The 13,452-nt window shown below is 60.8% G+C and overlaps 1 protein-coding gene across 7 annotated transcripts in view; it reads left to right on the forward strand.

Moving 5' to 3' along the window:
* Window positions 1–10,583, forward strand: part of ANKS1A (ankyrin repeat and sterile alpha motif domain containing 1A) — a 176,425-nt gene extending 165,842 nt beyond the window's left edge. For 2 of the 7 annotated variants that reach the window (XM_034660577.1, XM_034660582.1), the window contains 9 exons: window positions 817–981; window positions 2,294–2,419; window positions 2,666–2,737; window positions 2,922–3,008; window positions 3,547–3,684; window positions 5,101–5,271; window positions 5,522–5,620; window positions 6,433–6,530; window positions 7,965–10,583. In XM_034660577.1, coding sequence (XP_034516468.1) covers window positions 817–981; window positions 2,294–2,419; window positions 2,666–2,737; window positions 2,922–3,008; window positions 3,547–3,684; window positions 5,101–5,271; window positions 5,522–5,620; window positions 6,433–6,530; window positions 7,965–7,968 — 960 coding nt within the window. In that variant the 3' untranslated portion in view covers window positions 7,969–10,583. The other 5 variants (XM_034660576.1, XM_034660578.1, XM_034660579.1 and 2 more) reach the window with 3 other exon arrangements.
* The last annotated feature ends 2,869 nt before the right edge of the window (window positions 10,584–13,452 follow it).

Here is a 13,452-nt window from a genome sequence, read left to right on the forward strand (position 1 = left end):
TTCTCCACATCCTCTCCAACAATTGTTGTTTCTTGCCTTGTCTATCTTTGCCATTCTAACTGGCGTAAGGTAAGAACCTGCGACTTTAAAAACCTCACAGATGCTTCGTTGCTCAGGCCAGGTAATTCCTGACTGCAGGTTAGACTCAGGCAGAGCCGACGTCTGGGACCGTCTCCGTTCTGAGCCTGCAAACCTGAGCCCCTGACAAGCGCTGGGCTCTGAGCAGGGCCCATCCTCCCCCCGCACCTCCACCCGTTTACACCAGAGGGTGTCATCCTGTCCTCCTCTCACACAGCAGCCCAGTCTGAGGAGCAAATGCACCGCTGACACTCAACTTACAAAAACTGACGAGACAGGGCCTCAGGGTGCCGACAGGCAGCGCTGTGTATTTTCTCCAGAAAGTGCTTTGGATTTGGTCCGGTGCCCCAGGGAGCTGCAGTGAATTGTGACAGGTGATTTGATCTTTGATGAATATGAAAGCAGCTTCCCAGCCCTGTCACCATCCTTTTTCCCTTACGGCTCCAGGCCGGGGAGTGTGCCCGCAGAACTGGTCCCCGCGGATTCCTGGCTCCAGGAAGAATTTGGTTGCTTTGACTGTACCTGGGCTGAGCCCCGAGGCCAGGTTCCCCGCAGGCTTGTGGGCCAGCGTGCCATCCGGTCGGTGCCTGCTTGGTGTTGGTCCTTAGCTTCATGTCTGTTCTCACTGATCCACCTGCCCCTGTTGGGCCCTAACCTGCCCCAGGACTGGCTGACACCCACAGTCCAGGGACTGGCCGCCGGAGTTCCCAGTGTTACCTGGATTTCTCCCCACTACAGTGCCAAGACTTGCTCTCCCAGACATCGTCCCCGCTGAGCCAGAATGATTCCTGCACTGGCCGCTCCGCGGACCTGCTACTGCCTCCTGGGGACACGGGCAGGAGGCGGCACGACAGTCTTCATGACCCTGTGGCACCTTCTCGAGCGGAGCGCTTCAGAATCCAGGTGGGACCGGAGGGGAGCTCTGAATGGGGGTCCCCAGAGCCCTTCACTGCCCCTGTGTCCCCTGAGGCGCAAGCTGGGGTGGGGGAAGGGGGGTAGCAGGCCACTTAAATGCAGCTTCCTGGATGAGCAGCAGGGGGAAGGCACGGGAGGGCCTCCCCTGCCCGCCGTGTGGCTCCTCTTCGACTACAGCATCTGCCCTCTGGCCCCGCTTCTGCCCCGCTCGCAGCCACTTCTTGGTCCCTCTCTTGCTTGCCCTGTCTGTTCCCCGGAGCAGCTTTCTCCCTTCCCTAACACCACAGTCCGCACTCGCCTGCCCGGCAAAACCACAGCCCGAGTCAGACTCCGTTCTTCCTGCTGCGTTTCTGCGGCCCAGCGTCGGGTGCGGCTGGGAGACACATCCCGCCATGCCGTCCGCCCTCCTAGACGCCCAGCCTCTGCTGGGACCTGGACTGCTGTGCAGCCCTTGCCCTAGGCTGGTCCCTGCCTGCAGTCCCTGCTCACCTTCTCGGGGCCTTGCGTTCCGGGCCCCTGCCCTGCCTCCTGCCGTGCGCACAGATTCCAGGCTTTGTGTCTTGTCCCCCACATTGGCCTGCTGGAACAAGATGGGCACGTGCCCTCCCCGCCAAAGGGAGCTTGAGTTTCCCTGCTTTGTTTCTCTTGACTCACACGCCCCATCTGCAGCACCTGGGGATGTCCTTCACCTTTCCACGGGCACAGCCATGAACTTGACAAGATTTGAAAAGCATGTTGTGCAGCCGTTTCAGTTGCTCCGTATCAGACTTCTGCACAGTGCTGGGAACGGAAGACTCTTCTCTCGCCTCCCCATTCTTTCTTCCAGTGCCCTAGTGCAGGCCCCTGGCACCTGGCACCTGGCACCTGACTTCCTCAGCCTCCTGCCCCCCTCCCCCCACCCCAGCTGCTGCCTCAGGGGACACTGTAAAAGGCCTCCCTGGCAGCCCAGAATCAGAGCCAGGGCCCTGACTAGGAGATGAGGCTTCCAGGGATCTGACTCCTGCTCCCCAACCTTCGGGCTTTGTGCTTGTTTCCCCTCTCTGCTTTTAGTCATTTCCCGTCCCCACCTCAGAGCCTTCCCGACGGAGCCTGCCCTCAGATGGCCTAGATCCCTGCCGCTCCGCCTCTCCTCTGGCGTGGATAGGCCTCACCTCTGCCACCATGCTTCTGCTTGGCTTGTCTCCTGCCCTCCACTCCTGCCCGTGAACCCTGTGGCTGGCTTCTTTGCCCTTGGGTGTGCTGGAGCCCGTGAGTTCCTCCAGAGTGGGCAAGCAGACCTGTGAGCCCATGTGTTCTGCAGGAAGAACAGCGTGAAGCCAGACTGACCCTTCGGCCCCCCAGCTTGGCTGCCCCGTACGCCCCAGTGCAGAGTTGGCAACACCAGCCAGAGAAGCTCATCTTCGAATCCTGCGGTTACGAAGCCAACGTGAGTTGCCCCTGCCCTCCCAGCCTGGCCAGCCTCCCTGCCGCCCACCCCTCCTGGCCAGGAGGGCTCTAGTGCTGTTCTCCACTCCTTGGACACCCCCAGCACCTAGGGGGCGGGGGGGCCTCCCAGCCAGGACGGGGGAAGGGAGTGAGGAGAGGAACCGTCTGACTATGGTCCCAAATCGGTTGGGTCGCCCTGCATGATAACGCAGTACGTCCTAAGCCCAATTACTGCCCGCTCCCTCAGTATCTGGGCTCTATGTTGATCAAAGATCTTCGAGGGACAGAGTCCACACAGGATGCCTGTGCCAAGATGCGGGTAGGTTGTGTGTGTGCTGGCAGGTGGGGACTGGCGGGGATGGGGGGCAACCACAGGGGCACCCGCTGCAGCCCCCTGGGCCCTTCCACACTATGTAAGGTCAGGGGGAGGCTGGGGCCTGTGGAATCCGAGGGGCTAGGCCTTGAGAAGGGACATTCACAGGCCCACTCCTTGTTTCCTCTAGAAATCCACCGAGCACATGAAGAAGATCCCCACTATCATCCTGTCCATCACGTACAAAGGTGTCAAGTTCATCGATGCCTCCAACAAGGTGTGCTTCTCACAGCACTGTTGGTGGGAGGGGACCCCTCCCCCCCACGCCCCTGCCCCCTGTGAGCTGCCTAGTGTCCCCAGCCCTCTTTATTCCTCTGTATTCCTACTACCTTGGCCAGGCGCTTGCCTCTCAGCTGCCACATGTCCTGATCCTGGTGACAGGCGCCCCTGGTCTCCCTTAGCATGGGTTCCATCAGCCCTCTTACCTGTTCATGAGCACTTCGTGGTGTGATTCTCTTCATGAGCAAAGGACTCCGCCACGCCCCGCACCTGGTACCCCACCCACCTTGCCCCCACCCTGGAGGGCAGAGGGGCTGGAGAGGCGGTGGTCAGATGTTAGCATCACGGGTGGAGACCCTTAACCTACATTGGCGAGGTTAGACCCTGCTCCCACCCCCACCAAACAAAGGAGAGAAGTAGCGGCCTTAGGCTGACAGCCTGAGCTGGGACAAAGAAAGGTGGTGGGGCGGTGATGGTGTATACGGGCTGAGGCAGGCCTTGGGGCCAGGAATGCCAGACCCTGCTTTCCCCGGCAGAACGTCATTGCGGAGCACGAGATCCGGAACATTTCCTGTGCGGCCCAGGACCCAGAGGACCTCTGTACCTTTGCCTACATCACCAAGGACCTGCAGACCAGCCACCACTATTGCCATGTGTTCAGCACGGTGGATGTGGTGGGTGGAGTCCTGCAGCTGGGCACCACCGGAGGGGGCCCGCAGCCCTACGTTCTGTCCCGGCACATGGGTGGCATCTGGCTCATGTTTGGTTCAGGCTGGGGCCCCAGCAGCCATCCAGACCAGTCCCCTTTATTTTTTTTTTATTATTCATTTGAGAGAGAGAGCACAACCTGGCGGAGAGGCAGAGGGAGAGAGAGAGCAGGGAACCTGATGCGGGGCTCCATCCCAGGCCCCTGGGCTCGTGGCCTGAGCGAAAGGCCGACGCTTAACCGGCTGAGCCACCCAGGCGCCTCCGGGCCAGTCCCCTGTAGTCAGTGACGAGACTGATGCACAGAGGAGAACGGATGGCTCATCCACGGTTTAGCCAGGGGTTCCCTCCCCTGGGCTGCCTGTTAACCCACCACCCTGTTCCCCACCGTCCAGCGGCCATCTCCTTGAAATGCCTTCTGCATTCCTCTGGGGGGCAGTAGTGCCCACCTGACAGGAGGCTGCTCTTTCCCACATTCATGCTCTGGCTGGGCCCACTGCCCTGAGACAAGGCCCCCGGACCCTCTCCTCACCCCCATCCCTGCCGTCCTGGGGGAGAGTAGCTAGTTCCCAAATCTCTGGGGCTTCTGGAACACAGACGGCAAGGCATTCGCAGCCCCAGGAAATCCGTGCTTGCTCTGGGCCTGGTGTCAGACTCCTGGCTCTGCCACTTGCTTAGAAAGTCACTGTCCGCGGCTCCGTGGCCGAAGAGAGGCTATACTGGGAGCAGCTGCGTGGGGTTTGTTCTGAAGGTTCAGTGGGGGTCCTCTACCCCGTACCCCTAGTTCCTGGCAGTTTGACCCGGAGCTCCCATTTTCCACGGTCATTTCTGCTGTAACACCAAAGATCACCAGGCTACATAAACTCACGCGGTAAAGAGCAGGGTTTGTGGGGAGATGGGGCTGGGGGCACCACACTCAGAAACTTGGTCAGTGACATGTTAAAAAAGATAGGAACCCAGTAAAAACGCTGGCGCCGCTCTGTTCACATGAAATGGTTGAGAAACCCAGAGCTGCGGCAGTCAGCCCTGCCCTCCCCCGTGGGAGACCTGGAGCGGACTCGTGGCGGGTCCGGGGGCGTGGGGGACACACAGAGGGCTGGGAGAGGAACAGCACCGCAGGGACGGGGCAGCGGCCAGGCCGTCGGCCCCAGGGAAGCCCAGCTGCCCGGTCCCCTAGTGTTTCTGTCCACGGCATCATGCCAGAGGAAACAAAATGTGTGTGGCACTCAGATTGTTCCCTCACGAATCAGTCACCTTGGGACAAAGCGGTGTTTCGAGAACGTGTTCTGGCAGAATCCACTGTACTCCCATTAGCCGTCCGGGNGGGGGGGGCGGGGAGGTGGCTCCTCAGTCTCGGTGCTGAATTCGTGCTCGTCTCCTCCCAGAATCTGACCTACGAGATCATCCTCACCCTGGGGCAGGCGTTCGAGGTGGCCTATCAGCTGGCCCTGCAGGCCCAGAAGTCCAGGCCCCTGGGGGCCTCTGCCGCCGAGACGATCGAAACGAAATCTTCGAAACCGGTGCCTAAGCCTCGGGTTGGCATGAGGAAGTCAGCAGTACGTGGGTCCCAGTCGCCCAGACCCCCCCTTCCAGGCTTCGAGGGCTTGGGGTGGAGCAGGCACCGGGAGGGGCTTCTCGGGCCGCAGGCCGCCGGCCCCTCAGGAACCAGCCGTTAGTTCCTAGTTCCTCTCCTGTACCCCCGCGGGCCTCGGCCCCCTCCCTCGCCAGGCGCCCCTGCGGCCCCGCCCGCAGCGAGCCCCCAGTAACACCGCCCCGTGTCTGTGTCTGCTTTGCTCTGCGCCCCAGGTGCCGCCGCCCCCCGATAGTCGCTGTTGTCACTGTCACACCTGCACCACCCATCGTCCTTCTTACCTACCGCTGCCGTCTGTTAGTGCTGGAGTCAAGGTCTTTACACCTGCTGTCTGTGTGTCAGTCTCCCTGAAGTGACCGTGAGCCTTCTGAGACACACTCCCCTCTGCCTGCGTGACATTCTTTCCTGTGCCACCCTCCTGCCATCCCTGTCTGTGCTTTAGCTCTCTGTTTCTCTGTGTGTCCTCTCTGCAGAGGCCCGGGGTGCCCTCTGTGGTCGGGCTTGGGGTGCGCTCTCGGGCCCCGCCTGAGGAACCCANTACACCTGCTGTCTGTGTGTCAGTCTCCCTGAAGTGACCGTGAGCCTTCTGAGACACACTCCCCTCTGCCTGCGTGACATTCTTTCCTGAGCCACCCTCCTGCCATCCCTGTCTGTGCTTTAGCTCTCTGTTTCTCTGTGTGTCCTCTCTGCAGAGGCCCGGGGTGCCCTCTGTGGTCGGGCTTGGGGTGCGCTCTCGGGCCCCGCCTGAGGAACCCAAGGCTTGGGGTTTCCCAGCCCCGCACCCCCTTCTCACTGCTATGAACAGGTTTGGGGCTTAGAGCACGATGCTCGGGTCGGGCAGAGCTCCTTTACGTGAGCAGCTCTGAGAAACCCCTGGGAGAAGTCACCCGTGAAGAGGCCCGGAGGTGGTCCTCCCACGATGCTCCGAGGAGGGTGCCCCTTCTGCGCTCCAGCCCCAGGGGGCTTGCTCTCTGAGGAGAACAAGGGCCTCCCCTCAGGTCCCTCATGCTGCCACGATGCCAGCATGGCCCCGGGGAAGGAAGAAGGGATGCTGGGCCCTGTCGCCCCCCCCCCCCGCCCAGGCGCGGCGCTCCCTCTCTGACCCCTCACCCTTCTTCCTTGGCAGCTGGAACCACCCGACATGGACCCAGATGCCCAGTCCCATGCCAGCGTCTCCTGGGTTGTGGACCCTAAACCAGACTCCAAGCGGAGCCTCAGCACCAAGTACGAGACCACTATCTTCTAACCGCTCACTCCCTGTCTCCGCTAGTCTCACTGTGCCTTGCCACCCGACCTCTGCTCTTCTCTGCTCTCCTTCCGGCTGCAGACGCCAAGGCCCCAGCCCAGGGGGCCTGCTCTCCCCCGGGCAGCCGCTCTAGACACCACACTCACAGCTTGTACCCAGCACCACCGGACACTGTGACTCCCCCCTTGGGCGAGGACAGCTTGGCAGGGGAGGGGGGCGAGTTGCCTCGGAGGTGGGCACCAGGAGGGCTCAGGGGGCCCTGTCGTACCCAGGAAGCCTCAGCGGGCAGGCGCTGTGAGTCCTGAGGGGTGGGGAGCCTTCAAGCAGAGTCCAGACAGCACCGGTGACCACTCCCTCTGACCGGGCTGGGCCCCGTCTGCTCTCCTGTCCCGTCTGCCATGCTGAGCCGCAGCTGGGTGCCGCTGCCTAGAGCGAACCGTCTTTTCGCACCTTCCCTGACACAACCGACCACTGTGACCACGCGGTGCCAGGGTCCCCTTGCACTGCGCCCGCGGCTGCCCGGTGGCCCTGTCCCTTTCTCGTCTGCGGCGAGGTGCTGGCCTCAGCCCTGGGAGAGCCCGAGCTCAGCGCTGTGGCTCACCTTGGGTCGGGCTGCGTTCTATGAGGGCCCAGGGCCCTCGGCACACGCCCGAGTCTCTGAACCTCCCACAGGCCGGCTTCCCTCGGCAGGGCTTTTGGTCCCGCTGAGTCTTGCACTCTGAGGAACGGGATGGCATGTGTGCGGGTGGCCCCTCCCGTCTTCGCCAGGGAGTCATAAGGCTGGCTCCGGAGTCTGGCTCACCGAGCAGGAAGGCCTTGCTGTGGGACCCAGCGAGAGGGAGGCCTGTGCCCTGCACACATGCTGCACCTTCTTCCCCCACAGAACCGAGCCGCTCGAGGACAGGCACCTGGACCGAGCACCTCCCCTTGTCCTCCCGGGGCTTTCTGACACTGCTGCGCAGTGTGGGGGTCAGAGATAGTCGGCCACCACCCCGGCCTGCCCTGGGTGGCCCCCCTCCGAGGGCAGGCAGTGTGGGCCGTCGCTCCAAGCAGTCCGGCTGCCGGATCATGGAGCCAAGGCTTGGAAGCAGCCCCTGGTCTCCGCTGGTGGGAGACAGGAAAGCGGCAGTGCCAGCAGGACGCGGTGCCAGCCTAGCGTAGCCAGTAGAGAAGCCGGGAGCTCCCGGCGGTTCTGTAGGGGCGGAGCCCGAGGTGGTAAAGCCGGGTGGCCCGCCTGTCCTTGTGCCTTCCCGAGCAGACGCGCTGAGCCACCGGCGGCGGTGGGCCGTGGGCGCTCAGGGGAGGCTGTGAGGGACCTTCCTTTGCTTCCCACTTCCTTTCAGTTTCCTCCACCCTGTGCAGGCCCCTGTGGTTAACCCTGTCCTCCCCCCATTGTGTTTGCTTCTGCCAAGCTGAGCCACCGAGGAACCGACTATGCTGCGGAAACACAGCCGTGGGGAGCACAGGCTCCCACCGCCACCGCCACCGCCACTGTGTCACCTGCAGCTTCGAAGACCCAGGCCCGGCCTCTGCCCGTAGCGGCTCCTGGGGGCTGCTTGGCCTGGACCTGCCACCACCAGGTCTTGCGGAGCGAGCCGCACTCCAGGCCTCGAGCAGCTGAGACTGGAACTCCAGAGTCAGGAAGTGACTTGTCCAGAAGACATTTTTTAATAGAAAAAAAATTTTCTATAAAACGAATTTTTAAGACTTGGCTCAAACCTCTAGGTTCAACTGCCGACCTTCAGACGGCACAGGAGCGGAGGCCGGCGGGCACGGCCTTCTTTCCCTGGGAAGGCATGTGGGCGCAGTCCAGGAGGACGCAGGGAGGCGGCGGCCGGTGGCGAGTGGAAGGCAGGCCCGGGGGGGGCAGCATGAGTGGGTTTGTTCGAGTCTGCCTTTCAAACCCAACCAAGTCCGTTGCCGTTCCTTGTGAACTGCACAACTTGTCCTCATCCGGAGCTGGACGCCGCCTCTGCGGTGAGAACACAGCCTCGAGGCCCCTGGCAAAAGCAGAGACTCAAGGTCCGTTTCTGGGGTTCCACGTGTGAAGGTCCAGGGGCCAGACAGAGCTGAGCGAGCCGCTCCTCGGCGCCCGAGCCGGTGGTGGTCCGGGCGCCGGCCCCACACTTTCTGTGACCTCAGACTGCCTGGGTTCAGTCGGAAAGGAGGAAAAGCAGCTTTGTTTTGGGCATTAATGGGTAGGTCAGCTAAGACTGCTACCTGCCAATTTGTGATTTGTTGAATCAGGTCTGTGTGATTAGGACTCGCTTTGATCCTCTGAATTACTGGTTTGACTGTTGTACTTTCAGCTGCTGGATTCTCCCTGGCTCCGAGTGTAGAGAAGGCTAAGTGAGGTGACAGTCGATTCGGTTCTCCCCCAGTGTGGCCCTTGGGGCAGGCTGGGGTCCTGGCGCACCACTGCCACTGACGGCCTCCTGCTGGCTGGCTTCGCTTGTCCACTCTGACCCTTGTTCTGTGCTCCTGAGGGTGGTAGAGGCAAACGGGGTGATTCCTGTGAGGCCGAGAGGCACAGCCGGCTCCGCCGCTGGCCCGGGACCTTCCAGGGAGGGGGCAGAGGAGCCGTCCTCCCGTGGCTCGTTCAGCGCTCCTCACGCTCTGCCGCCCGGGCTGGCTGCTCCGGGGCCCGCATGCCAGGCTGCAGCGGGACTTCCTTCCCAGCAGAGGCTGTGAATTGACGCTCCCCGCGGGCTCCGTGCGCGGAGACTGCTCTTGGGCACCCTCACCGCCCCGTGCTCCCGCTGCCTTGAGACTGGGCCTGGGGGGGCGGCACCCCGTCTCTGGAGCAGGCCGGGGAACCCTCCGCTCTCCAGTACTGAACAAGGACCTCACCGCCTGAAGCCTGGCTTCGCTTCCTGCTTCTGCCAAGGCCCGTGAGCCTCCCGGCAGCTCCCGCCATGCATGTTCTGCCCCCGCTGGCCCATGAGAAGTGAACAGGGAACCGGAGGGGTTGCGGTCGGGGCTGTGGTGCTGGCGCCCTTCCCTCCCTTGCGGGGGGCTGGCCTCAGCCAAGTGCGCCTCGCCTCTCCGGGGGCGACAGGTCCAAAAAGCAAACTGTAGACACTACGATGAGCTGCTCCAGCCGTCTTTCTGTTTTTAAATCACATGTAGGTGTTTCCTTCCCTTGAAGCTGCTATGTCTTTATTTATTCAGGGTGTTTTCATATTGGAAAGCCTTGGCTAGTCCGCTCTGGCTCTGGGTTTGCTTTTGAGATTGGTTTATTTCCGAACAGTCGAGAAGGGTAGGGACTGGATCTTTCTTTCCTTTTAACTTCTCCTCCAGGGCAGGTACTCTCTCTCCCCTCGAAAGGGTGGTGTAACTTCAAGGACGGGCTTCGAGCAGAAAAGCCCCTGCTTCTGCCGCTGAGTTCAGCGGCGGGTTCTGAGCTGTGCGGGCCCCTCTAGGCAGGACTTGCGAGGGAGTCAGTACCTTCCCTGGCCCCAGCTTCTCCGCTCACCTCCCTTCTGCTTGCCAGCCGCTCTGAGCCGTAGGACCCCTCCTGCCAGGCTCCGCGTCTGCTGTGCTCCACCTTCCTCTTGGGTCTCTAGCCTCAGATTCCGGCAGGAGCTCCTCGAGAAGCCTCTGGCCGAGCAGGCAGCGAACGTGGTTGCCGCCGCTCTGACCGTAGAAAGCTAGTCTGCTCCCGGTCTGCCTGGGGGAGGCCCCAGCCTGCGGGATGCCTGGCAGAAGCAGCTCGCAAAAGTGTTGTCGCTGACGGGGTGGCAACGGACTGAACTGTAATAAAAATGTTATTTAATCTTTGTCTCTGTATTTTGATACTTGAATGAATTCCCCTTTTATTTTACTGTACATATAATTGTTAATCTGTCCGATTTTGTCCGAATTACAAACATCTTGTGGTACCAAACAGCGAATCTGTGCAACGACACGGACTGACCTCACTACATGAGAGCGTGTAAATCCTCCTGGGCTTCCAGCTTCGGCTTGGTTATTTTCATAACTGTACAACTTAGAACAGACTGAATTAATAAATGAGAAACAACATGAAACCAGCCTTACTTTTGGGGAGTTTTTGAGTTGGAAAGCTTCTGGACTGTTCTCTGGCAGCCGTGCAGGTCCGGTCCGTACGCTGGCTCGGCTCGCTGATGGGTGTCCCGCACTGTGGGGGCCGAGTGTGGGGGTGCCGCTGTGTCTGGCGCGCTTCCAGCGGGAAGCTGCCAGCGACGGTCCGCTCAGCCCGCGTAGTGGCAAGGCCCCTGTGACTCACCGTCCCCTCCTTAGAACATCTCCTCTGGATCCCAAGCAGGGGCCACAATCTGGTTACGGCCAAGCTCCTCTGCATCCTTGTGCGGGCCTGTCGACCCACAAACGTTTGTCGAGTGTCCGTGTAGAAGGCGGTGTTGGAGGACCCAGAGCTGTGGCAGAAAGTGTCCCCCTCAGGGAACTTCGTTTGTGGAGATTACGTCTGAGACAGGCTCGACTAGCTACCGGCCCACAGCCACACTGAGGTCACACAGGACGTCCCGTGTGCATGCAGAGGGACAGGGTGTGCCCGGGGTGGGGAAGGGGGGCAGGGCAGGAGGGGCTGGGGCCTGGGCTGGTATTTCAAGGGGAGGGTTTGGAAAGGCACGAACGGTTCTAGAAACCCCTTCACTGACAGCACCTGTGCTCCGAGCCCGGCAAGCCGCCTCCCAAGCACACATCTCACAGCTTCACCCGCTGAGGTTGTGACCTCTACAGAGAAAGGAACCGAGGCTCAGAAAACTTACCACACCTCCCAGGGCCAGCGGCCTCAAGCGCCCTGAGCCCCTGGTCCCATGCCTGCCTCCACCCAAGCTTTCCGGCACTGAACACTTACAAAGATTATTGCGGTGGGGGGGGGGGCAGAGAGAGGATCTCAAGCACACTTGTCGCTGAGCGCAAGCCAGACGGAGGGCTCAGGGCTCCTTCCCTCGACCCTGAGATCATGACCTGAGCCAAAATCAAGACTCATGGGGCGCTTGGGTGGCACAGCGGTTAAGCGTCTGCCTTCGGCTCAGGGCGTGATCCCGGCGTTATGGGATCGAGCCCCACATCAGGCTCCTCTGCTAGGAGCCTGCTTCTTCCTCTCCCATTCCCCCTGCTTGTGTTTCCCTCTCTCACTGGCTGTCTCTATCTCTGTCAAATAAATAAATAAAATCTTTAAAAAAAAAAAAAGACTCAGACACTTAACCGACTGAGCCACCCAGACGCCCCAGCACTGAACACTTACGAGTTTTTATGAAATATTCCATTTGTCAAGGGATTTAAAAGTGAAGATCACAGGGGCGCCTGGGTGGCTCGGTCAGCTAAGTGTCTGCCTTCTGCTCGGGTCATGATCCTGGGGTGCTGGCATCGAGCCCCACGTGGGGCTCCCTGCTCAGCCAGGAGCCTGCTTCTCCCTCTCCCTCTGCCTGCTGCTTCCCCTGCTTGTGCTCTCTCACTCTCTCGCTCTCTGTCCAATAAATGAATAAAATCTTAAGAAAAAACAAGTGAAAATCACTGATTTAATCCAACACCCAACTGTATGACAAAAACAAGGCCCAGAGCGGGGAGAGGTTTTGCCAGCCAGCTAATAGAGACCAAAGCCCAGCATCTTCCACGAGGGCTCCTTAGGCCAGACTGCATTGCCGCTGGGTGGAGAGGGGGAGGCCCGCTCCTGGAGGGCCTCACTTTCCAGACGAGGGGCTCCATCATCCTCACACGCTGTGCTCTCTGGCCTGGGCACGCTCTCCCAGGCAGCAGAAACCTTACAGCCAGGAGAGGGTCTGGCCACAATTAGTGTCACTGGTGCTCTGGGACACAGGACCAGGACACATTCCACCGTCAGAGTCCCTTTGGCGTCACTCGGAAGCCTTACGCCGTGACGCGGGCTGCCAGTCCCCGCGCTGCGGCGTCCCGACGCGTGGGGAGACGGGCCGACGCCTGTGGGGCGGCGCCTGTCCCTCGGAGCAGGAGCCGCGGCTGGGCTGCGCCCGGCGGGTGGGGGCGGCCAGACGGGCGGGGGGCCTCTGCCTGCCCGGTCCCTGCGCCTCCGTCCGAACGTGCTACACACACGCGCCCTCAGGACCTGGAGGCGGGGAGCCGGCAGGAGCCAGGCGGGCTTTCTGCTCTCATCTCAGCCTGGAGGGTGAGGTGGACCCTCCCGAGCCTCTCGTGCCCTCCTCTCCCCACCTCTGCACCCCACCCCCGGCCTCAGCAGCTCTCCCGCAGACACTGTGGTCCTGGAAGCCAGGGAGCTAGCAAGTGCCCCCTGAAGGCCGAGGCGGACCACCCTTCCACCAGGGACAGGCGACGTAGGAAGCGGAACTGTGCAAACTGGTGCACTTTCCGGGGTGGTTCAAAACGCCCTCTCCGCCCCGCCGCCTCTGGCGTCCCCCGCACAGGGTATGCAGGTCCCACCCGACTCCCAGCGCACGGGGTCAGGCAGAACTTGCAGAATGTTCCGCAGTTCAAACTGTGGCTCCCACAGCACCAGCTGTCATCAGCTCACAGCCAAGGAGCCCAGAAGTGTGAGCCGGCCACTGCTAGGGCATCTTCAACTCCGTGACTCCGTCTTTCAGGACTCGGCTGTTAGGAGCATTACTTGAAACAAGCCTTTATCAAACAGAATTTCCCTAACATCACAAAATATTTGTTATCCAGTGAATGGACCTGAGACAACTGTGTGGCCATGTCTGGGGACAGTACAGGGCGATTCCTACGCCTGCTTACAGCACACTAAGTGCCAGATGACTCACATACTTAAATGCAGGAAAAATAAAATCCCAACAAAGCTAGAAGAAAATGGGGAGATTTTTTTTTCCATCATCTTGGTATAAGAAAGCTCTTTCCAAGCATGCTACAAAACTCTGACTCCATTTTTTAAAAGATTAATACAGTCAACTATATAAAAATCAAACA

The sequence above is a fragment of the Ailuropoda melanoleuca genome, chromosome 5 (genome assembly GCF_002007445.2).
Source record: "Ailuropoda melanoleuca isolate Jingjing chromosome 5, ASM200744v2, whole genome shotgun sequence".
In the NCBI taxonomy this organism is placed as follows: domain Eukaryota; kingdom Metazoa; phylum Chordata; class Mammalia; order Carnivora; family Ursidae; genus Ailuropoda; species Ailuropoda melanoleuca.